At 39.5% G+C, this 25,244-nt stretch overlaps 1 protein-coding gene across 2 annotated transcripts in view; it reads left to right on the forward strand.

The window, feature by feature from the left end:
* Window positions 1–25,244, forward strand: part of VPS8 (VPS8 subunit of CORVET complex) — a 272,714-nt gene that overhangs the window by 182,954 nt on the left and 64,516 nt on the right. For both annotated transcript variants that reach the window (XM_049775814.1, XM_049775815.1), the window contains 4 exons: window positions 314–356; window positions 6,879–6,982; window positions 13,708–13,789; window positions 15,071–15,153. In XM_049775814.1, the coding sequence (XP_049631771.1) occupies window positions 314–356; window positions 6,879–6,982; window positions 13,708–13,789; window positions 15,071–15,153 (312 nt within the window). The remainder of the gene's footprint in view (window positions 1–313; window positions 357–6,878; window positions 6,983–13,707; window positions 13,790–15,070; window positions 15,154–25,244) is intronic.

Below are 25,244 nucleotides of genomic sequence, written 5' to 3' on the forward strand. Positions count from 1 at the left end.
GGAGGGTTGGAGGGAAAGTGTGGACATTTGTGGTGAGAAATGTACACAGGCGAAGGGTGTTTTATACAAGATATGACTGAAACTCAATCATGAACAACTTTGTATTTGTTAAAAAAAAAAGAGCAACTGTACTATGAACAACCTTGTATCCACAGTGTTTAAATAAATATATTTTTTAATTATCTGTTGAGTAACAGTCAGGGGCCAGTTATAATGACTTGTTTATAGTAGTTTTTTTTTTCTTTAAAATATCAGTGTATTAGAAATACAATGTTCCTTTACCCTTCTCTTCATTCTTCTTTTTTTCTCCTAGAAACTGCAAAGCAAACTTCTGGAGATTACAAATCAAGATGAAAGTAAGTTTTGTTTTTAATGCTATTTACAACTTTCTTTGGCCCCATGAACCACAGTTTTTTGTTTGTTTGTTTGGTTTTTTGGGCCACTCCTGGTGGCAATGCTCAGGGGTTTCTCCTGACTCAGAAATCGCTTCTGGCTTAGGGGACAATATGGGATGCCAGGGAATGAACCTGCGTCTGTCCTGGATCAGCCGCATGCAAGGCAAACACCCTATCACTGTGCTACCACTCTGGCCCAACCACATGTTGTTAAAGGAGTTGCTAATAATGTTATTCCTTTAAAACAGTGATGTTCTGCATAGTTGCTGCCTATGCCCTTTAACCTGGATCATAGTTTTAGCTAATTTTCAAGGGCTTGTATTAAGAACTCATTTAAAAGATTGTTTCTGGAAATGCTAATAGTCATGGATTTCTATTAGTAAGGCTAGGAATCTCTTCAGATATTGATTATCTGGGGGATTTTGTTTTAGTTCACATTTGATAGGTATCAATAACTTGCACAACTAACACCCTTCAAATTGTTCTACTTGCTGAACAAAACAGATCCAAATTTCTATATAATCAATATTTATGTACTGAATTTATGTCCTTTTAACACAAAGCAGTACAAACTGCTTTTGTGATATTGAATGGCTTTATGATATTTAATCATGTCAAATTCCTTGATATTAAAATATTTGTCTTCTAATTTTTATAAGGCACTATAATTTACAGAGTTGTTCAAAATGGTGTTGCTTTAGACATATGATGATTCAACATCATTCCCACCACCAATTTCCCCTTCCCTCTACCAATGTTTCCAAGTTCCTTCCAACTCCCAGCTTGCCCCCTTGGCAGATACATAGCAAAAATAAAATATTTTAAATTTTTATTAAAGTAACTGTTTACAAACATATATTTTAGGGGTATAGTTTTATACCTCTTGACAATATTTAGTCAGGAGCTGGATTGATAGCACAGCAGTAGGGCATTTGCCTTGTGTGCGGCCAACCTGGGACGGACCCAGTTTGAATCCCCAGCATCCCATTTGCTCCCCCAAGCCTGCAAGGTGAGATTCTGAGCTCAAAGCCAGGAGTAACTCCTAAGTGCCGCCGAGTATGGAACACAAACAAACAAACAAACAAAAATCACATCATACCAATGCCCCTCTATAATAATTCCGTTTTTTATTTAGTTTACATCTTCCCTCCCTCCTTTGTCATTTCACAATCCCCTGCTCTGTAAAAACTTGCTTTCCAGAAACACACACTTGGCTTCAGTGTTTACACACTTAGCTTGGGCTCTTACCAGGGATCAGATCTTTTAGTTGTGTGTATTTACACATGTGGATCTCCCCAGGCCACAGAGTATGCACTTTTGCAATCTTACCACCACATGAGCTATCTCCTAAAGCCTAGCAATCCTATTTGTAAAATACAGAAATGTAAAATTTCCTCCTTTGGGCCATTTGTTGGAAGATCAATGGAAGCAGAACTTTCATGTTAGTGTGTGAACATTTACCATCATTAATCTGTAGAACTCTGTTGACCCTCAGCCTAAGACACGGTCTCATTAACAGAGTTCTCCAGCCTCCAGCAACCACTGCTCTATGTTCTGGTGACTCTATGTGTCTCAGTGAGGTGGTCATACAATATCTTCCCTTTACTGTTTAGCTTGTTACATTTGGCACAATGTCTTCAGGATTCAGTCATGTATAATCTGTATCAGGATATGTTCCTCTTACAGGCTAAATAATAACCCCATTGATGTGTAGGCATCCATGTCTTATATCCATTCACTTGTTGTGGACATAGTCTAGCAATATATCCAGTTCAGTGCTTGGGTGGGGTGTAACCACAATTGCCAGCATTTGAATATGGGCCTCTAGCATGCAAAGCATGCACTCCACCCCTTGGAGAAATCCCTTGTTGCCCTCTGAATTATTTTATTTATCTATATTTTTTGATGATTAGAACTTGGGTGATAGGGTATCTATTGTAGCTCAGTCATTTGGCATATCTAATCTTTTGCAACCTCAGGAAATCCTTGATGAACCTTTCCATATTCAGTTCATTTAAATAGTTATTCTTTTTTTTTTTTTACTACCAATACATATTCATTCAACTTGACTCTTTTGTTTGTTACATTTATGTTTTTCTATTTCCCTATAGTGCTCTAAAAGTACATTTTTGAGGATATTATGCAAAAATGGGAAGGTATAAGAAAATTCCTCTTTAAAATTACTATAATGATTTGCAAGTGGTTTATCTTGGGAAACAAGGAATTCCAGTTCTTTGAATGCCAATGAAGATATATATATATATATATTGTGGTTTTTGGGTCACACCCGGCAGTGCTCAGGGGTTATTCCTGGCTCCATGCTCAGAAATTGCTCCTGGCAGGCACGGAGGACCATATGGGACGCCGGGATTCGAACCGATGACCTCCTGCATGAAAGGCAAACGCCTTACCTCCATGCTATCTCTCCGGCCCCAGATATTTTTTTAGTAATATTTCCATGTCTACCATTTAGTCTTAGATTCAACCTTTTCAGCAAGCTTAAAAATTTTGGAGGACTGAGAACAAAGATAGCTCAAGGGGGATGGCTGAACATATTCTTTGCATATAGAGGCCTGAGTTCAGTCCCCAGCACCACACAGTCACCTGAGCACTGCTAGGAGTTGTTCCTGAGTATTATTAGCTGAGTCCACCACTTTCCAAGTTCCCCACAGGAAAAATTATTGAGGATTTCTTTTTTTTTTTTAATTTTTATTTTGATCATATTGGCTTACATATCTTTCACAGTAGTATTTTAGGTACATATTAACATTGAATCAGGGGAATACCCATCACCAAATTTGTCCTCCCCCATCCTCATTCCCTTTCTGCAACCATATCCCCCACCATCATCCCCTGGGCTGCTAGAGTAGGTGGTCCGCTCTTTGTCTAGCTTACTATTAGTGATCATATTATCTGTTTGGTCCTGGTATCCTCCCTTATTTCCCCCTCTATTTAAGAGGTGGAACTCGATAATTAGAGTTATGTGATTTTGTTTGAAGGAAAGAAAAGCAATAGAATGGAGTAAAAAATAAGAAAAAATAAAATAAATCAAATAAGCTGAAATGGCAGAGTCCTTCTAGAAGCTTTTAACCTCAGTTTGAGTGAGGACATGAAAAAGGTAATTGAAACACAACATCAATACAGAAAGAAATATCAAATTAAATATCCAGTGAGCACTACAGCAGTAAAGACAGGCACCACACAATAGCCTCAGTTCTGAAATCAAACTAGGATTTCTTAATAGCAAAACATTGTAGTAGTTTCTGTGGCTTATCCGCAGGTGGCTGAAGCAATCCTTGTCCAAAAAACTACTCTCTCATAAAGAAGACACATAAATATAAGTATTAAATGTCAATAGAATCAGTATTATATTGAAAACCACAACTGAGCAGAACTTTTCCTGGGACCATAAAGAGAGACCTTGGGGTTTGACAACTAACATGCCCAGAGCCTGTAGTCAGTCTTATGACAGTATGCTTCAAGGAGAGAGATACCCTGTACATTAGGCCAACAGAATTTCCTTTCTAATTTCCCCCAATGTTTACTGCACCTATGCAAAAAACAAAAACCCACCCACACATCTGCCCCCTTGTTCTTTTTTTTTTTTTAATTTTATTTATAGCTTCTAGATAGGGGCTTCTGCCTTTTTTTATAGAATCATAGAACATGAATCATCTTGTTCTACCTCATATTTCTATGTTCTCTTACGAACTGAGAAAAAAAAAGTGGATGGGACTCAGGGGCCAAGCAGTCTCAGGAGCGTTGAATGGAAATAAAAAAGGACAGATCTAAATATCCAAACCAAAAAAGACAGTAGAATCATGAGACCCAAACTAGACCAGTGTCAAAAAAAAAAGAGGCCCAAACTATTCCAAGCTGTACACAAAATGGAACTGTTACACTAGCAGTCCAGGGGGCTAAGGGTTGAGGTATGGGATGATCTAGAGCAGGGGTCTCAAGCTCAGTTTACCTGGGGGCCACAGGAGGCAAAGTCGGGGTGAGGCAGGGCCACATAAGGGATTTTGCTTACCGAATATTCGCAATAAAATATCGCATTAGTAAGGAAAAAAATCGCAAAAAAAAATCGCATTAAACATTTGCATACCCAGAACGGAACTGCTCGGGGTATGCGAATGTTTAATGTGATTTTTTTCTTATTAATGCGATTTTTATTGTGATTATTCAGTAAGTGAATAATCGCAAATACTGCAATATTTGAAGGCCGGCCTCGGGCCACAAAATGTTGTACGGAGGGTTGCAAATGGCTTACGGTCTGCGAGTTTGAGACCCCTGGTCTAGAGACTTTTTGTGGCATGTCATGACCTTTGACATAAGAAAGAATGATGAACAGAAGTCTGATAGGAAAAAAAACAGGAAAAGGGCCTTGTAGGATTGTGAGGACCCAAACACAAAAGTATCTATCTAGCTAATAACCTCGGAGTGAGGAATAATCTGGTGATAGACAAAAACAAAGGGAAGAAGCGGAGCCAGAATTATTACTTGTGTATAGTCAGATAATTACTAATATTCTTAGTGCACCCAGCAGTGCTCAAAATATTTGGAGGTGGTGTTGGTGGGGGAGGGGGGCAGTTCAGTGCTCAGGCCCAGAGCTGCAGTGCTTCTGAGATCCATCAGAATATATTTTAGTTGTTTAGTAGAAGTCATCAGCAATTTCTATGGATGAGATTGCCATGTTTCACTCAGTGCTTTCTTACCTATGTAGTGTCACTTTAAAAGGAAATGAATGGGGGGTCAGAGGGATAGCATGGAGGTAAGGTTTTGCCTTGCATGCAGAAGGAAGGTGGTTTGAATCCTGGCATCCCATATGGTCCCCCGAGCCTACCAAGAGCAATTTCTGAGCGTAGAGCCAGGAGTAACCCCTGAGCGCTGCCGGGTGTGACCCAAAAACCAAACCCCCCCCCCGAAAAAATAAAAGGAAATGAATGAGGCAGATGGCATACCAGCTGATCTCATTAATCTGTATTACAGAGAAATAGAAATAGACCATATTAAATGATAGCAAATCTTTAGCCCTGTATTGCAAAATTGAGATTACCCAGCATGGGGAGGAAATAAGAAGAGAAAGAAGAGGTGGACTGGGAGTAACTGAAGGATATTGGTGAAGGGTCCTGGACACTTTGATAGTGGTTAGGTGTAGTAACTGTACTTTGAAGTCATAAACATTAAAATTATTCTTATCATGTGACCTAAGCTATCATAATTAAATTTAACTAAAATAAAGCAGGTAAAACAAAATTTACAATGAATTTAAAAAAGAAACAAGAGAGAGAGACTGTTGCCCTAATGCAAATGAGTGCTGAAAAACTACTCCAGGGCAGGAATAATGGACATAGAAAAAGCAGAGTTGGCAGAATGGTGGGCTATTTGAGCTATTTGAGCGTGAAGGAAAGGGAACTTTGAAGATGATTATGATTTGTCACTGGTTTGATTTAAAGAAGAACGTTTTTGTTTAATTAAGGTAAAATGAGCAGATCTGAAGTGACAAAAAGTGAATTGGGTTTTAGGAGCCGGAGCGATAGCAGTGGTAGGGCATTTGCCTTGCAAGCAGCCAATCAAGCATGGACGGTGGTTGGAATCCTGGCATCCCATATGGCCCCCAAGCCTGCCAGGAGAAACTTCTGAGCACAGAGCCAGAAGTAACCCCTGAGTGCTGCCAGATGTGATCCAAAAACTGAACCAAAAAAAATGGGTTTTGCATAAAGTTCCAGCTTCTTAATAGAATGACACTATATAGACTAAGGGTTTGTCTAAATTCTAGGGTCTGTTGAAAATTCCACCTGCAGATTGTGAAAGGAATTAGGGTTGGAGGTGTTTATTTGAAAGTTATAGGAGCAGTCAGATTACAAGCATTGCTGAAATTATAAGGAAAAAACTGGTAAGAAAGGGACAGTAATTCTGTCTTGGAGGAGTACCTTTTATAAAATAGGTAGAAAAAGAAATAGCAGAGCAAGGAAAGGTATGATGTCTGTGCCAGTTGACCAATGCACATGGAACATTGAGATTTTCTATCATTAAAATGTACTGAAATTCTAAGTGGTGTGCTTTATCTTGTTATGTCAAACATTTATATGACAAACTCCTGTTGTACACAATTACCCACATTTTAACTTGCTAATCCTGAGTATCAAATCTTCTTGAAGATATTTTTGTTGTTGTTTTGTTTTTGGGTCACACCCAGTAGCACTCAGGGATTACTCCTAGCTCTATGCTCAGAAATCGCTCCTGGCAGGCTCAGGGGACCAAATGGGGTGCTGGGATTCAAACCACCGTCCTTCTACATGCAAGGCAAACGCCTTACCTCCATGCCATCTCTCAGGCCCCTTGAGGATATTATTATACATTTACATCATATTTTTTATTAGAAAAACTAAGACTAGGTAAAGAGAAACTATTTGTTTATAGGAGCTCTGAGGTTACCCATACTGTATCCTTATATGATGTTCACCATTTTCCTGCATTTAGGTACCAAAGTGGATCCTTCATTGAAGGACATTGAAGAGACTATGGTGGAGACAATTGCCCTTTGCCAGAGGAATTCCCATAACTTGAACCAGCAGCAACGAGAGGTAGGAGAAGGCCTGCATTTAAGAGTCTGTTCTAGTCTGAAACTAGCAATCACTTCTCTTCCCACTCAACTGCCCTCTCAGCCAGTTGGATTTAATTCCCCGGCATTTTAATCACTCTTTAGTGCTCCCACGAGTGTGTCTCCTGGAGGTATTACGAGGAGTGCTATCCTTTTTGTTCGCACAAAAGGCTTCATATTCTTAGACCTAGTTGTGCAGCAGCTCTGAGGTACGTGAATGCTGAATGTCCCCGTTCCCTTGAACTGGGGTTTTGTGCATCCCAGGCCGTGACTGTGTGAGTGTGTCATCATTTATCATCTCTGCTGTTCCCAGTGGATGAACATGAGCATGTAGAATTGGAGCAATCCCTCCAGGGATCCAGACAGAGCTGGAAAGAGTCCAGGAAAGCTCAGCGAAGTTGTTCCCAGCCTGGCTGTGCATTAGTGTCATGGGAGAGCTGTGACAAATCCCAGTGCTCAGGCTGTACCCACATCAAATGAAGCCACGTCTCTGGGGCCGGCCCCAGGCGTCAGTGTGTTTTGAAGCTTCCCACACAGACATCCTGCACAGCCAAGGTGGGAAGCACTGATGATGCCAACTCCAGATAGCAGCAAGGCACAGTCACACCATTAAAGGGGGAGTACGGTTCAGGGGGAGTTCCACCAGGGCAGAAATAAAGGGTTTTATGTGCCTCAACTGCTGACTTCTACAGTAGCTGGAAGACACGAGCTTGCCTCGTGATCTGGCCTTGGCCCCAAGTAAGTGCCTGCCCCGCTTGGGGGCTGGTCCCACACCTGACACCACTTGGCTGCCTCCCACTGCCTTTTAATTCTGAAATAAGAAGCAGGGTGCATATTTCCATATACATTTTGCTAGTTTACCACACACACCACCCACCAGATGACACATTGTATGTTTTCTATTCTTAGGCGAATGGTGATTTTTTTTTTTTTACATTTTGGTGAAATTATCATTTCCCCCATGATACGTTTTCCTTTACTATTTAAAAAATGAAATCTCTCACATAGAAATCACCAACAAAAAATTTCAAAATGAAAGAAAGAGGGAAGGGAGGGAGAGAAGGAAGAGAAGAGAGGTAGACAGACAGTGGCCAAGAGATGGTACAGTGGTTAGTACTTGTGCCAAATATTCGTGCTAGCTGGCACCCCATGACCCCCCAGGCATCAATGACTGTGGCCCTCTTGCCTTCAGCTCTGCCAAGAGTGGCCCTGGAGGTCTCTGAGCACTTTGTGACTTCAATAACATTGTCAGTAATACCCCTGAACCTCCTGAACACTGCTTAGGAGACCCCAAGACAAACAAAGCTTTAAAAACTTATGCCCCTCCCCTGTCAACAAAACTATCTGGATTTAAAATTTTGTGGACATAGGGCCGGAGTGGTAGCACAGTGGTAGAGCATTTATTTGCCTTTCACGTGGCTGACCCAGGACAAACCTGGGTTTGATCCTCGGCATCCCTTATGGTCCCCTGAGCCTGCCAGGAACCATTTCTGAGCACAGAGCAGGAGTAACCCCAAAGCGCTGCTGAGTGTGGTCCAAAAATGAACAAAATAAAATTATGTGGACATAGGCCAGAGTGATAGAGCAATAGGCAAGCTACTTACCTTGCAGGTTCCCCAGCACTACATACAGTTCCCCAAACCCCTCCAGGAGTCATCCTTGAATGCAGAGCCAGGAGTAAGCTCTGAGCAGAATTGATGTGCTCATTCCATCCCTTCCAAAAAAAAAGTGGTGAACAAGGCTCTGTCCCTGGGTGGGGTTCTGCATATGAGCATTCCTGCAAGCTCTGCCTCTGTCCTTCCTCCCCTTACGCCCTCTCCTTCCTGGGGAAAGTACTGTACTTGGGCTTATATCATGGATTTTGGTGTTTTTAAATTTTCTTTTTTGGTTTTATTTTTGGGCCACACCCAGTGGTACTCAGGGCCTGATTCTGGACCTACAGGCAGGGGTCACTCAAATGGGGGCTCACAGAATCTTTCTTTTTAATTGAATCACCATGCACCTCCAGAGTACCATAGGCAATATGGGAAAACAGCATAGACCTCACCACGAGAAGTAGATAAGAGCCCTGAGATATCAACCAGGAATGTTCATCTATGAAATCTCTGAAAAAGATTTCAAAGGAGAAATGTTGAGGATGTTATTGAGCTCAAAGAAACGATGTAATAGTTCAGGGGATTTTGTGTAGAGCCAGGGATTGAACCAGTGTGTGCCCATTGCAAACACCATACCTGCTCTACTATCTCTCAGGCCACTTTCATCTCTTTTTGTCTGTCTCCCAGATGATGCTTAGAGTTGCTACCTGCTGGCCAAGAGAATGCTGGGCCCAAGGATGTGGGACTACTCGGGTCCTACCATGCCAACACTAGCCTTTCTGGAGGTGTGGGGAGGGGCTCCTGCCAGTGTCACATTCAGTACTATGGGTGGTGCCAAGGATTGAACCTGAGTTGGTTTTAGCCCTTGTCTGATCTCCCTGACCTATCGGGACCTTTTTGCCATCGTAAAATTTCAAAAACCTTTCAAATAAAAATTGTGTGTAGGAAACACATTTACATAATAGATCTGATCCTTTTCCTTATTAAAATCTTGGGTTTAATATGTTTCATGTCTCTTATTTTAAAAATTCCTGAAATCCAGAAAGTTAGAGAAGGTGTTTTTAACTTATCTTCTCATTATGTAAAAGGACATAGCTATATTTTCATAGAGAAACACAAAAAGGATATAATTCTTAAAGCCACATTTATACATGCTTAAAACTAAGCCATTTTAATTTTTCAATTCTTCCATCTTCTTTATAATATCTGCCTGATACTTTTCTGTAAGGGAATGCCAATTATATTTTATAAATAGAACAGTTTAGGTTCACATAAACTTAAGTATGTCCAGATTCATATTCATATATAGATGTATTATATATAAACACAAGAATTGGGTTTAAAATTTATACCTCCTGAACTCTAGGGATTGAACTAAGAGTTTATAATCAGAGAATAGGAACAAAGCTTCCTTTGATGTGGCAAAATCATTTTTTGTGTCAAAAATGTGTCTCAGTTGGAATTCGTTTCAGTAAAGATATTCAGTGTTAGACTTCTTACTTATCCTTTGAAATTTTCACTTCTCAAAGATTATTATTACACCCTTTACTAGCAGCCTAACAAAAGAAATCTATAGGGATAATGATGTAAGGGGGTGCTAGGAATCTAACCCAGTATCTCTAAGACAAAGCCAGTGCAGTCCTAACATAAATCTATCTGTAAGAGAAGGTTTTCTTCTTCTTAAGAGGCAAGGTTAAGACACTTGTATTTCATGCATATGTTCCAGGTTCAATCCCTGCCATATGGTCCCCTGATCACAGAGCCAGAAATAAGCCCTAAGCACAGCCAGATGTGTTCCAAAACCAAATAAAAAGAAAGTGTTGGGTTTTTTTTTTTTCGGAGGGAGACAGACACACATGCACATAGTCACTTATCACTCACAATATTTTCTGTTTTATTTATGAAAGTGTTCCATAATCAGAACAAAAATATTTGGGTTTGAATTTTATGTAATCGGTACAGTTTTATGAAAATACTGCGTTGATTTTATGTAATGCCATATATTAAATTGGGGATCTCTGTGGTTATTTACCTTGTTTCTCTTCATATTTGTTCTGTTTTGGAAGTAGAACAAAAATTGTTGCCACTAACTAAACTACCTTGAAAATTTGAAGCATCCCCAAAATCTATAACTCCTTGCAGAAGTTTTCCTCTTCCATCAGAAGATGGAATATTAAGAAGTGTTTCCTTCAAGTTAGACCGAAGTAGAACTGTCTCCAGTCTTTCCTTTGTAGAACTGTTGATGCTGAACTCCTGTGTCCCATGATTACCTGTAATAAAGAATATGACTTTATAATATATAATATACAATAGTGAGTATTGTGTATTATTTGGTCCCCGCAAAGAAAGTTTGTTTCTCTCTCTCTCTCTTTCTCTCTCTCTTTCCTTTCTTTCTTCTTTCTTTCCTTCCTTTCTTTCCTTCCTTCTTTCTTTCTTTCTTTCTTTCTTTCTTTCTTTCTTTCTTTCTTTCTCTTTCTTTCTTTCTTTCTTTTTCTTTCTCTCTCTCTTTCTTTCCTCTCTTATTTTCTTTCTTTCTTCCTTTCTTTCTTTCTTCCTTCCGTCCTTCCTTCCTTCCTTCCTTCCTTTCTTTCTCTCTCTCTCTCTCTCTCTTTCTTTCTTTCTTTCTTTCTTTCTTTCTTTCTTTCTTTCTTTCTTTCTCTCTCTCTTTCTTTCTTTCTTTCTTTCTCTCTTTCTTTCTTTTTCTTTTCTTCCTTTTCTTTCTTTCTTTCTTTCTTTCTTTCTTTCTTCTTTCTTCCACACCTGGTGGCCCTCCGGGGTTACTCCTGGCACTGCTCAGAAATCGCTCCTGGCAGGCAAGGAAGACCATATGGGATGGTGGGATTCAAACCACCATTGGTCCTGGTCAGCCAGCTGCTTGCAAGACAAATACCCTACCACTTGAGCCATACTCCATGGGGTGGGGGTGAGGATACTTCTGACTCTGACTTGCTCTCCAAAGGTGCTCGGTGGCTCAAGCAGATGAATCAAACCAGAATAAATCATATACAATGTAGATTCCTTAGCCCCTATTCTTTCTCTCTAGCCCTCTGGATGACTGTTTTAGCTATGGGTTTTTACCTTTTACCCATGTTAAAATTTTAGGAGCCAGTATTTAATAGTAAAAGAATTAAATTTTTTTCAAAGATTTAAAGTTCTTAAAGTACTGGTAAAAATGAAAAGTTGGGGGCCAAAATGATAAAGCACTGACCTTATAAGCAGTTGACCTGGGTTTGATGGAAGTAAGGAAGGGAGGGAGGGAACAAAGTAGGGAGGGAGGGAGAAGGAGGGAGGGAAGAAGGGAGGGAGAGATGGAGAGAGGAAAATTAGGAGCTGGGGAAATGTTGGATGTGTGATAAAGGTCATGCATTGTATATTTGAGATCTGGATTCAATCCTGGCACCATCACCACCAAATAAATAAGTAAATTATTCAGTAAAGTAGTAATTGCCATAATTGGCATAATTAAACCTGTATCTTGGAACTTAAAGGAATGTATACAATGTCAGCAGCATCAAATCCTGGCCTTTGGAATGGGGCAGGTATGGCTTCTTGATAGAGCTCTTCAATGACTGGTCAGCCCAAGGAAAGGTAATAGGCTCTTAACCTGTTGCCGTAATAAACCCTCATGTTGCCATTGCCAGACTTTGAACAGTGTGTGGAGGCACATATAGTATATGCTCTGTTCTGTAATAACCTTTCTTGGTCTCTGTTTAGTTATATTTTCTCTTGCACCTCTGAGTATCCTGACTTAAGAACTTGGTCATTTGCATCCAGCTAGAGAAACAGTTAATATCTTAAAATGTATATGTTTGTCTTTGGAGATAAAGATTTTTCCTGGGGCCGGAGTGATAGTACAGTGGTAAGGTGTTTGCCTTGCAGGAGGCCAATACTAGAGAGACAGTGGTTTCAATCCCAGCATCCCACATGGTCCCCTGAGCCAGCGATGATTTCTGAGCACAGAACCAGGAGTGACCCCTGAGTAATGCTGGGTGTGACCCAAATCCCCACACTGTCCAAAAAAGATTTATTTCCTAAGGTTTCAAAAGAGCACTTATTCAGGGGCCGGAAAGATAGCATGGAGGTAAGGCATTTGCCTTTTATGCAGGAGGTCATCGGTTCGAATCCTGGCATCCCATATGGTCCCCCGTACCTGCAGGAGCAATTTCTGAGCCTGGAGCCAGGAATAACCCCTGAGCACTGCCGGGTGTGACCCAAAAACTACAAAAAAAAAAAAAAGAGAGCACTTATTTAGATGTCCAGTTAACCGAGGTGTGATCTAGAACAACTTACTTTTCTAGCTTTGATTTCTTCCCTCAAGTATATATACACTCAAGTGAATCTGGTGCACAACCCTGCAAGATTTCTGTGAGCTTGAAAGGAGAAAATGTATTCAAAGCACTTTCTACAATGACCAACATAATAGGAGTAATGGGGTTGGCAATGTTCCCTGAAATGTTAATTGCTACCCTTTGGGGTATGATGATGCATACAAAATAATGTTTAATAACGAAAAAAAACTTTGGATGACTGTTGTTCACTTTTCTTGATTGACACTACTGAAGTGAAAGGGGGTGAGGTGGGGAAGGTCATTTAGGAGACTTTTCTTCTTCAGCAAAACCAGCTTAGTCAGAAATTGTGAGTGATGTACTTAAACTAGAGCAGAAAAGAACCTCAGCAGGAAGTCTGCTACGGCTCCATTGACCTGCCCTCTGCTGAGACACAGAAGGCTGTAGTCAGAGACCTCAAGCAGCCTTCTTTAGCCTTTACACTTGCAGAGCAAACCACAGACGGGCAGTTTTTACCAAGGTGGTAGACCTGTGGTTCTCACCTTTTTACTTCTGAGAGATGGCACTGGTTTTTGTATTGGCCAGCAAAGGCCTCAGATACACTGACATTCAGCTCACTTATTTTCCCAGGAATGCTGACAGAGACAGCCATGTTAGTTTTGATCTCTGTTTATTTTGTTTTTTAATTGTCTTTTGCTCTTCCCAGACAAGGGTTATCTCTTTTCTTTCTCCTAATTTTTAGCAACAAACACATATGAAACAACATGCTGATGGTAGCGAAATGAACAGAACCTTTTCTTCTCCTTTGGTTCCCTCCCACACTGCAGGCACTTTGGTTTCCGCTATTGGAGGCAATGATGGCCCCTCAGAAGTTGTCCAGTTTAACTGCACCTCATCCACACTCCGAAGGTAAGTTCTTCTAAACCCTCAACACATTTATTTTTGATCTGCTAACTACTAGTATTGTGATACTTTTTTCCCAATATCATATTCTTATTCTTTTTATTTTTATATAATTTTAAACACTGTTTTACAGAAGTCCTCCTAATACAGTTATTTCTGGCATTTAGCATTCTAACACCAATCCCACTGCCAGTGTAACATTCCCTCCACCATTGCCCCCAGTATCGCAATCTCCCTTGGCAGGTATGACCAATTTACTTAATATTACTTAGTACAGTTAAGTGATAATAGAATTATTGAAAAAAATCTTGATTAAAATAAATTATGTAAAATTTGTCATAATTCACAATAAAGTCATTATGTCATTGTCTGAAGGTTTACTCGACTGTTTATTGTTAGTTGAGCATTCCTCTCTTGGTTTTGTTTGTTGGGTTTATGTGGCTTCTATGATAATTTCACATCTAATATGGTGTGTAATTATGGACATGTTATGCAGCCACGAAGGTCATTACTTCAAGGATCTATAGGGCTGGGCCATTGAGCTACTATTGGCAACAGTCATGGTTCATCGGCGTGGCTGCCAGGATTGACAAAACTAAAGAGGCAAAAGGTGAGGCAGCCCTCACTGGCTCCAAAGAGACCCTGAAGATGTTAGCCACAAAACCAGCGTACCTGGAGTTTGGGGCCCTTACTTTTTTTTTTTTTTTTTTTTGGCCACGCCTAGTGGCCCTCGGGGATTACTCCTAGCTCTGCACTTAAATTAATCCTGGTAGACTCTGGGGCACATATGGGATGCCAGGAATTAAACCCAGGTTGGCCACATACAAGGCAAAAGCCCTACCCACTGAGCTATCACTCCTACCCACAGGCCTTTTTCTTAATAAAATCATTGTGTACATCTCATTTTTCAGGTTTAATTGTTGTTGTGACACAACTAACATTTGTTATAATAGTAATCTTTGTCATGTAATCAGTTAACTTTAAAATATCAACCTGGGATTAGAGTGTTCGTGGATATCCAGCCTACCCTTTCCTTGTACCCAGCCTACCCTGGTTCAATTCCCACATATGATCCTCTGAGCCCCGCCAGAAGTGACTCCTAAACATAGAGCCAAGAATAAGCTCTGAACATAGCTGGCTGTTACCTCAAAACAAAAATAAATAATCAACCTGGCCTTGGTTAATTTAGTTTCTCAGAAGCTATACAAATTCATTTTCTGCTGACTTGTAGGGGGAAAAAATATCCTATTTTAAACTAACTTGAATATTGACATTTTATTCTAATAGCCTTGAAGTCTTTGACTATGCAAGTTCTAAACAGCATGGCAGCATTTATTGCCCTTCCATCAATCTTGCAGAGAATCTTACAGGTGAGTCCAAAGGGCAGGGAATGGGGCATAGAGGAGAAGATTTTCAATTTGATTAATTTTAATTAATATTTTCATTCTTTGTAAATAATAGCAAAGTGGCCTCTGGTGAAATGAATCTAAAGCATAATGCAGGTAGCTGAAAATTTTAGCTACATATTTCTCTTGGTGTTTCTTTCCTGATGCTCAGTGGATGGCTTTGCCTAGCTTTCTGCCACCTACACTGAGGAGTGAGGCTGCAGTGGATTCTGTTTTTTAGGGATTCCTATGCACATGCTTCCCCTTGCTGTGCTAATTTGAGAGCACTGATGTTGTTTCCAGGTGTTCATACTTTATGATTTAAAAAAAAAAACAACTTAAGTAAATACAGACATTTCTTTCTCTATTGGTTTTTAGATGAAACCCAGCAGTGCTCAGGGATTACTCTTGGCTCTGCACTCAGGAATTACTCCTGGCAGTGCTAGGGGACCATGTAGAATGCCAGAAATTGAACCCAGGTTGGCTGCTTTCAAGGCAATGCCCTGCTTGCTGCACTATCTCTCTGGCCCCAGACATCTCTTTATTGTCTTCCGATACAGGATTTTATTAAGAACCTGGGTATTTCTTTTTTTTGTTTTGTTTTGTTTTGGTTTTGGTTTTTGGGTCACACCCGGCATCGCTCAGGGGTTACTTCTGGCTCTATGCTCAGAAATTGCTCCTGGCAGGCTCAGGGGACCATATGGGATACCAGGATTCGAACCAGCGCCCTTCTGCATGCAAGACAAATGCCCTACCTCCATGCTATCTCTCTGGCCCCTTGAATCTGGTATTTCTTAACCATTGATTTGATTTGATTTAGCTTTCCAACCCTTCCTGATTTTTTAGCACCTCAAATTTGAACACTCTTGTGCTCTGTGCTCACAAAAACAAACCAAAAAAAAAAAAAAAAGGTTTTCATTCCATCAATAGGGAAAACTCAAAATGCACCAAGATGGACTTTTAGAAAAATTTGTAAATATTGGGAAGAAAGGGAGGCAAAAAGCACAAATTTACTTAGAATTATAAAATAGCCTTAGAATTTAGGTTTGTCTTCTTTTGCATAATTTAGAGATTGAAAAACTGAGAGAAAAATAAAAAGAAAACTGTTTTGGTAAAATAACATTTGTCAACTGGTGAAATGACATATGTCCAATCAAGAATGTACTTATTAGCTCTCTCCCAACTCTGCTTCCTCTCTGGCATTGAGCATTCAGGCCTCTGCTGACTAGAGCTGATGCTTCCGGTACCTCTCATCCAAGTCTGCACATTCATACATACTATCTCATTTGATCTTTATCATCCAATGAGTACATTTTTATACTGATAAAACATTTACATACAGATTTTTTTGTTGGTGTGTGTGTGTGTGTGTGTGTGTGTGTGTGTGTGTGTGTGTGTGTGTTTGGTTGGTTTGGGGTCATACCTGACTGGCACTGAGCTCAGGGTGGGGATGGGGTGGGAGTGGTTTTGGGTCACACCTGGCTTACACTGTGCTCAGGGATGACTCTTGACAGGGCTCTATTCCCTCTGGATATCAGGCATTGAACCAAGGCTGGCTGTGTGCAAGGAAAGTGCCCTATCTGCTGTACTAACAGTTGCATAGATTAGTTGTAAGGCTTTTCATCCTATGTAAAGAAATAGCTCCATCAAGTAGGAATACTTAATTTTACCAAGAAAATTAGAAAAATAAAGTGAAATCTTAAACCCAAAGTGACTTTATCTAAGTGTTATGTTAAGCTCTCACCACTCATTCTGATACATAAATTATAAGTAAAAATCTATTTCTCCCTTGACAAAAAATATAACACCATGATTTAAAACGTATTTTGCATTTTCAGACTCCTATCTTTGAAAGCTTTTACTATTTTAATATAGTCACTTTGAGTTATGCTGGCATTCCTTATCATTATATCCTTAACATTTTCTTTCAGTGATTAATTTCTACTGATCAGGTTAGCATGCCATTTCTTAAATTCCTTCTCTTTCCCTCAGTTTTTCTTTAATTCAGGGGATGAGGGTACTCACAAGAGGTCTTCAGAGGCCTAGGATGCCCCACAGGTGATTATCTGACACTTGGGCCAACAGTTCAAGGCCAGGGGTAAGAATACTACAGGCCTGTTGGTGCTGGGAGAATCTGGTGTTGCATCCAAAGAACTTCTAGGGATCATTTTGTGCTGAGGATCAACCAGGATCAGCTACATATAAGGCATGTACCTTAACCCTTATCTAAGCCTGAGGTTTTAATTTTTTTATTATCTTTTTTTTGTTTGTTTGTTATTTTGGTCACACTCAGTTTGCTCAGAGCTTTTTCTTTTTGTTTGTTTGTTGGGGGGCATACCTGGCAGTGTTCAAGGGTTACTCCTGGCTCTGTGCCCAGAGATTGCTTCTGGCAGGCTCCGGGGGACCATATGGGATGATGGGATGCCAGGAATCAAATCCAGGTCTGTCCTGGTTCGGCCACATGCAAGGCAAATACCCTATTGCTATACTGTCTTTCAGGCCCCAGAGCTTTTTCTTGGCTCTGTGCTCAGGGATCACTCCTGATCGTGCTTGGAGGACCACATGGGATGCCAGGGATCAAACCTGGATTGGCCTTGTATAACGCAAGCATCCTATCCACTGTATTATCACTCTGGATCCTGAAGTTTTATTTTTTTCAGGATGTTTTCACAGATACTGTTTCATTAGAATCAAACTAAATAGATAGATAGATAGATAGATAGATAGACAGACAGACAGACAGACAGACAGACAGACAGATAGATAGATAGATATAGATATAGATATAGATATAGATATAGATATAGATCTAATCCACTCTAAAATGTTCTGTTTTTGGAGAAGCAAACTATAGGATAGAAAAGTTAAGTTCCTGGCCTGCCAGTAATAACAGAACCTAGAGTAGCACCAAAGACTCTCACTTTCTCATTTATGCCCTTTCTGATTATATCAAGCAAGTCTTTTTTACCTATTTCAGTTTCTTAATATTTCTGAGCATCTGTCCATTAATTATATGGTAGCCTTATTAAGTCATTTATTAGCTATGTAGATCAAAGGCACGACTTTTGCTCTAAAATATTGTAATATGAGTGGCAGGAATCATTTAGATATAACACTTCACAGACCTCTAAGTCAGTAATAGTTACATTTAAGATTATCTGCTTCACCCAGTTTGGGTCCCTGTGATCTCAGCAGAGCAGCCTTGCAAGAGTAGGACCATGATGACACAAGTCTCCTGGTCTTCCTGCTACCCTTCCTCCTCCCTGCTTTGTTCATGGGGGCAATTGGCCTAATCTTTGTCAGTTCCAAGAAATTATAGAATAGTACTGGAAGGAGACAAACACAGTCTTCTTCAGATCTCAGGATAGTATACCCAGTCTCTGTCAGTGCTTATTATACTGTTCTATATCCTCAAATAGTAACAAAAAGTTTATCTACAGAGGGGAGAAGAAGAGCCAGCTAAAGGGAAGTGATGCAATTATGGGACAGGACTCAAGGAGACAGCTCAACAGGGCACAGAGAAGAGAGGAAGGAATATAGAGAATAAAACCTGATGACATTTGAATCCCTTGTTATCATTCTTAAGACTTAGCTGCATTCTTCTGCTTGGATCCTTGGAACCTCCCAGTCACTTTCTTTTTAGAATAATTTGAGTTTTTGAATTTATATACATATATATATTATATATGTATATTCAATATATACATATACATATATATCCAAAGGGAAGTGCCAATAAAAACACATATCAGAAACAGACTGGGGAGTTTAGAAAGATTTCCTGGAGATGTCTGAAATGAATCTTAAAGAGCTTAAAGAAACCATGGTAGAAAAGGCGTTAGGACTATTCTAAGCAAAGTGAAGTATTTAGACAATGTATTTGAGAGAAAACCTGGCACATTTGGGGAGTTGCAAATGTTTAAGTATGCTTGGAACGTAAAACAAGAATGCAGGCGTCACAAGTGAAATCCGAGAGGCAGGCAGGAATTAAGTCCTTAATTACTTTGCAAATCATGGCAAGGACTTTGGATTGCATTTTAAAATCAATTCTCATTAAAATATTTTAAACAAAAATGATGGTATAAAATTCTTTTCTAAAAGCTTTCTCAGACTGTTGTTTAGTACAGTATAAAATGGAAGAGGTTAAAATTGGAGGCAAAGAGAGCCATAGGAACTCAAAGTTTATTAACTAAATTAGGATGAACAGGAGAATACAAATTTGAGAACATAGTTGACAGAATCCACTCAACTTTCCTTGATTATTTAGATGTAGGAGAACCCAAGATAATCCAGACAAGTCTTGAATTTCATATGGCTAATAGTGAGAAATAGGGAAAAGGGGAGGTGTAGAGGACAGAAGTTCATAGAAAGGATTAAGAATGAAGGTATATTGGACTGGATTGATAGTGCAGCCAGTGGGTAGGGCATTTGCCTTGTATGGTGCTGACCCAGGTGTTAGTGTTAGACCAGGAACAGTAAGAGAGAGAGGCAGAAAAGGCAGCAGGAACCTGGAGTTCAGAAAACAGTTTCTCCAGCAATTCATCAGCAAACATCCAGCAGGAGCAATCCGACAGGGATGCCAGTGTTGGTAGCACAAACAAACAAAAAGAAAGAAGGTATAGGCTTGAAAGTCATCAACATGGATGTGGTAGTTTTTGAAGCTAGACAAACTTTAGAAGAAAGAAATTGCCTAGAATAACAATAACGGTAGAGTTCTAGGAAGCAAATGATCAAGTCCGTTTACCCATCATATTTCCAAGTTGAAAGACAGGACTACATTATACTACCATCACCCAGCCCAGAGCCACCTGCACAGAACAGGTACTAAAAAATATTTCTAGGGTAGATAAGATACAAGGTTTGAAGAATTTCTCTTTTGCCAAGATGGTATTTCAGAAACGATATTTTTCTCTTCTTTAAATAATCTTCAACTGGGCACATATGAAGCAGTAGTTTGTTTAGTTGGATACTAGGCAGTAAAAAACAGTGACTTTTGACAAGGGAAATAATTAAATTAATCCCTATATTTGTCCTAGGTATGTCTTGAGGAAGTTTTCTAACAGTAGTTTGGGAAAGGGACTTCAAACTCTCTCAGCTATTCATGGATTTGAAGAGTTTGGGACTAAGAGCAAAGAGAGACTGAAGGCCAGATGTAAACCGGTTTGTAGGGCAGGTACTAGAAGAGAGAACAGAAATGTGCAGATGGTCCCCTTCAGAGACCAGTTAACTACCAAGACCAGGAAAAGGACTGCCTGAAAGATATCAGAGGTATTACACACACATACAGCCAATAGTATGCCTTCCCATAAGTAGGACTGGAAACACAGAACATGGGGTCAGGTTCTCTGAAATACTCAGTAATGGGCCATAATCAGCCCTATACTAAGCATAGCTTCATGTGCTTTAAAAGCTAGATCTAGGGGCCAGAGCAGTAGCACAGAGTATAGGATGTTTTCCTTGCACACAGCTGATCTGATGTTTGCTTTGATTTCCTGTATCCCATATAGTTCCCTGAACCTGCCAGGAGGGATTTCTGAGCACAGAGCCAGGAGTAACCCCTGAGCACCACTGGGTATGGCCCAAAACAAAAACAAAACAAAAAGCTAGATTGAACATATAAACATTGTTTTCAGGTAGTTTGCTTCTCACAACAGAGCTAAAAGTACTTTTTAGAAATGCCAAAACATTCTAGCTTTAACAGTCTGTAGTTTAGAGTATGTTATTATGTCAAACCAGAAGTCAAATATACAAAACTATTGGGAAATGAAACCCTATAAAATAGACGTTAGAATTAGTAATCAAGTAGAGCAATATAGAAGAAAAAAGTAAGTGAATGTGATAACATGCCAATACATACTATTCAGAATGAAAAGTGAGTCAGTGAAAAGAGTATCAGGGCTAGAGGGACAATTCTCAGGAGTCTGGTACACATTCCTTTGATGAGTAAGGACTCAAGTTCGATCCCTAGTACCATGTGGCCCCTTGTGCATCACCAAGTGTGGTTTCATACCCCAGTTTTCCCTGAGCACTACTTAGAATCACCCCCTAGTTCACTTCCCCCTCCTCCCCCAAAAAGAAAAAAAATCAATCCTAGTATCTTCGAGTTGTGGGGCAATTTTGAGCAGTCCAAGAAGAGTTGTATTTGAAATTCTAAGATGGACGTCAAAGCAAAAATCAAAAATAGGACTGGAGCGATACACAGTGGCTAGGGTGTTTGCCTTGCACGTAGCCAACCTGGGTTATACCCTCTTCCCATATAGTCCCTGAGCCTGTCTAGTGTGATTTCTGAGTTCAGAGCCAGGTGTAATCTTTGAGTGCTGCCAGGTATGGTCCAAAAACAAAAACAAAAGAAATCAAAAATAATTTGAAGAAATATTGACCGAAAAGTTTTCAGAGTTACACACAAATTCATTACTCAAAGTAACATGAAGAAAGTTACAAGGCATCATCATTTCTTTTTTTGTTTGTTTTTTTTTGTTTGTTTGTTTGTTTTTGGGCCACACCCAGCTTTGCTCAGGGGTTATCCTGGCTGTCTGCTCAGAAATAGCTCCTGGCAGGCACAGGGGACCATATGGGACACCGGGATTCGAACCAAACCACCTTTGGTCCTGGATTGGCTGCTTGCAAGGCAAACACCACTGTGCTATCTCTCCGGCCCGGCATCATCATTTCTTCAGATCAGTGATTAACAGAAAAGCTTAAAGGCAATAAGAGAACAGAGACATGGAAGAGCACTAGTGACATTTTCTGATGATGCTCTGGACTATGTTGACCCAGTTGACATTTTTCTCTTCATCCCACTAGCAGAAATACACAGCTCTCTGGTGTCTGTAGAGCATTTCCCAAGACAGATTACATTCTGGGCGATAAAACAAGTTTCAATGAATCTTGAATTTAGGGTTTTAACTATTTCTATAGGTGTCCAGTGATTTTCGTGCTGTTTTAATTTGTAGCTCCCTAATGCACAATGACGCTGAGCCTTTTATTTCTTGTGCTTGTTTACCATCTGTCTATTTTTATTGGTAATGTGTCTGCTCAGATATTTCACCAACTTATTAATTGGGCTGTTGTTTTTTAATTGTTGAATTGTAAGAGTTCTTAAACTTTTATAAGTCTTAAAGGACATATTTTTATACATGTCCTTTAGCAGATGTGTGCTTCGCAAATACTATTTGCCAGTCTGTGGCTTGTCATTTCATTCTCTGTCTTTCACAGAGTTAGTGTTTCTCATTTCAACAACGTACAACTTTTTAGTTCTCTCTTTCAACTTTGTTTTGGCATTCTATCTAAATGCTTATTTGCTCCAACCTAAAGAGGTGTGTGTGTGTGTTTTATATTTACTTTTTCCTATGTTATCTTACAGGATATTATGCTTATAATTTTATGTTTCACACTTCGGTTTATGGTCCTTTTGGGTTTCATTTTCATGAGATATAAAAGGTTCATTCTAGATTCATTTCTTTATATATAGCTATCCAATGGTCAGCATCTTTTATTGAAGATTGATTCCTGCTTCTTTGAATTATTTTTGCTCAGTTGACTATATTGTTTTTCATCAATCTAGTTTTTGTCTATTCTTTTGCCAAGTTTTATTGTTGTTATTTGTCTTTGTTTTTGCCACATCTGGTAGTGCTCAGAGCTTCTGGCTCTGCAATCAGGGATCACACCTTGTGCTGAGAGGTGCCGAGGGATTGAACCCAGATCAGGCATGTGCCAGGCAAGCACCTTGCCTGCTATATTATCTCTCCATGTTCCCTCTTTTGCTAGTATTATGGTAGCCTTAATAATAGTCTTAAAAGTTTTTTGTTTGTCTCTATGTTTTTTATCAGTCATGTTAGGTATTTTGGATATTTTGTCTTTACATTCACATTTTAGAATTATTTTTTTTCTGACTACAAAAGTGACATTGACAACTATTTTATTTTTATGCCAAGGTAATGTTGACCTTATAGAATGATTTAGGAAATATTTCCTCTGCTTGTATTTTCTGGAACAGACTGGAATCTTGATGTAATTTCTTTTTAAAAAGACATTCTTGCAATAATTTTCAGAGACAAAAGAGAGGAGGGCTGGAAGGTCCAGCTCACTACATGAAGCTCACTACAAAGAGTGATGAGTGTTAGAGAAATAACTACATTGAGAACACTCATAACAGTGTGAATGAATGAGGGAAGTAGAAAGCCTCTCTAGAGTACAGGTGGGGGTGGGTAGAGAGGAGGGAGATTTGGGACATTGGTGATGGGAATGTCACACTGGTGAAGGGGGGTGTTCTTTACATGATTGAAACCCAACCACAATCATGTTTGTAATCAAGGTGTTTAAAGATAGTAAAAAAATATTTTAAGAATAAACCAACAAAACTTTCTAGACCTGGTTGGGGCCTTCTATTTTAGGTGACTTGCTTACTAATTCTCTTTTCTTTAAGAGATAAAAGCCTAATCACATTGTCTGTTTTTCCTTGAGTGCATTTTGGTAGATTGTTTCTTTCAAAAAATTGTTCCATTTCACTTGAGTTTCCAGTGCTCCAACTAGAAGTGTTTTAGGGGGGCCGGCGCGGTGGCACTAGAGGTAAGGTGACTGCCTTGCCAGCGCTAGCCTAGGATAGACCGCGGTTCGATCCCCGGCGTCCCATATGGTCCCCCAAGCCAGGAGTGACTTTTGAGCATTACCAGGTGGGGCCCAAAAACCAAACCAAAAAAAAAAGTGGGTTTTTTTTATGCTTTTTATAGAGTTTTGGGCTTTAATTTTTATTTTTTTATGAGTCTAAATGTTTAATCTACTTTATATCTACTTTACATCTGGGACTTAATATTTCCTGAAATAGTCTGGAATATTTTTAGAAATAGGTTTTCCTTCCTTTGCTGACTTGTCCTCACCCCATCATATATCTATAATTGTAAGTTTTTTCTTCCTCTTGCCCCCTTATTGGCTTATTGAGACTGAATTTCATGAAAACAGGCATCATGTGTGTCTTGCTCGCATGATGTGTATCTTGATTGACTTACTTCCAGCACGTAACACAGTGCCTGAAACTTAGTAAATACTGTTAGTTGGCTGCTTCCCCTAATGTCCTTGAGTAGTTATCAGAAGTCTAAAAAACTCTTGCGTTTCCTCCTTTAATCTCTGTGTACATTAAACTGAGGATGTAATGATGCCTTTGTGTTATTCATGAGAAAAGTGTCACACAGATTAAATAACTTGCTTCATTTTATTTAGTCAAGTGGAAGTATTTGAAACATAAACTGGCTCCAAATTGTTGGTCTTTCCACCTGAACCTTACCTGTGGGTGTTTGTCATATCTGCCTCGCTTTATCAGGTCCTTTGCATGAATGATGTGGAGAAACACTTCATCAATTCACAAATACAAACATTATTTAGTTTTTCTAGAAGAGACATTCACGTAAGAAGTTCTCAAAGATCTATTTAGATCTCTTGAGTGTTGGTCAAACTAATGTCTGGCACCTGAACTGTAAAGATTTCTTTTTCAAGCATTCTCCAGCAAGCTGGTATTTTTAAACGAACACACTTTTCTGGGATCTAAATTTTGTCTCCACTACTCTCTCTTCATGATCTTCGTTGTGTGGAGAAAGTAATTTTGAGAAGCTGTTTGTTGTCTTTCTTGCTCAGGCTGTTAGGGCAAGCAAATGATTTCGTGGGAAATCAAAGACAGAGCAAGTGAATATGTGTATTCATTAACTGCTGTGAGGAAATTATTCATATTTTAAAGTGATTGTTGATTAGCAAGGATTGTAATTTGAAAACAAACCTCATTGCAGCTTCAGTAGGCACTACAGAGCGAGCCATGGGACCAAAAGTGGTCATCACATTCTTTTTTCGAGCCTGCTTTTTAGTACCAGTTTACAGGAAGTACCCAATTGTGTACTCCCTTTATATTTTACAAACACATTAAGAGAAACCTCAGTAGTTACTCACTGCTGAAGAATCTAGCCGGAACCTTTGAAAAATAATTTGAAAAGCAAGTGGATTGCATGCATGCTGTGCTAGAAGCCTTGCACTCCCTTTCACATTCTATAATTTATATGTTGTCCCAGCATGAGGCAATTTTCATGATTTTT

The sequence above is a fragment of the Suncus etruscus genome, chromosome 6, assembly GCF_024139225.1.
Source record: "Suncus etruscus isolate mSunEtr1 chromosome 6, mSunEtr1.pri.cur, whole genome shotgun sequence".
Classification (NCBI taxonomy): Eukaryota; Metazoa; Chordata; class Mammalia; order Eulipotyphla; family Soricidae; genus Suncus; species Suncus etruscus.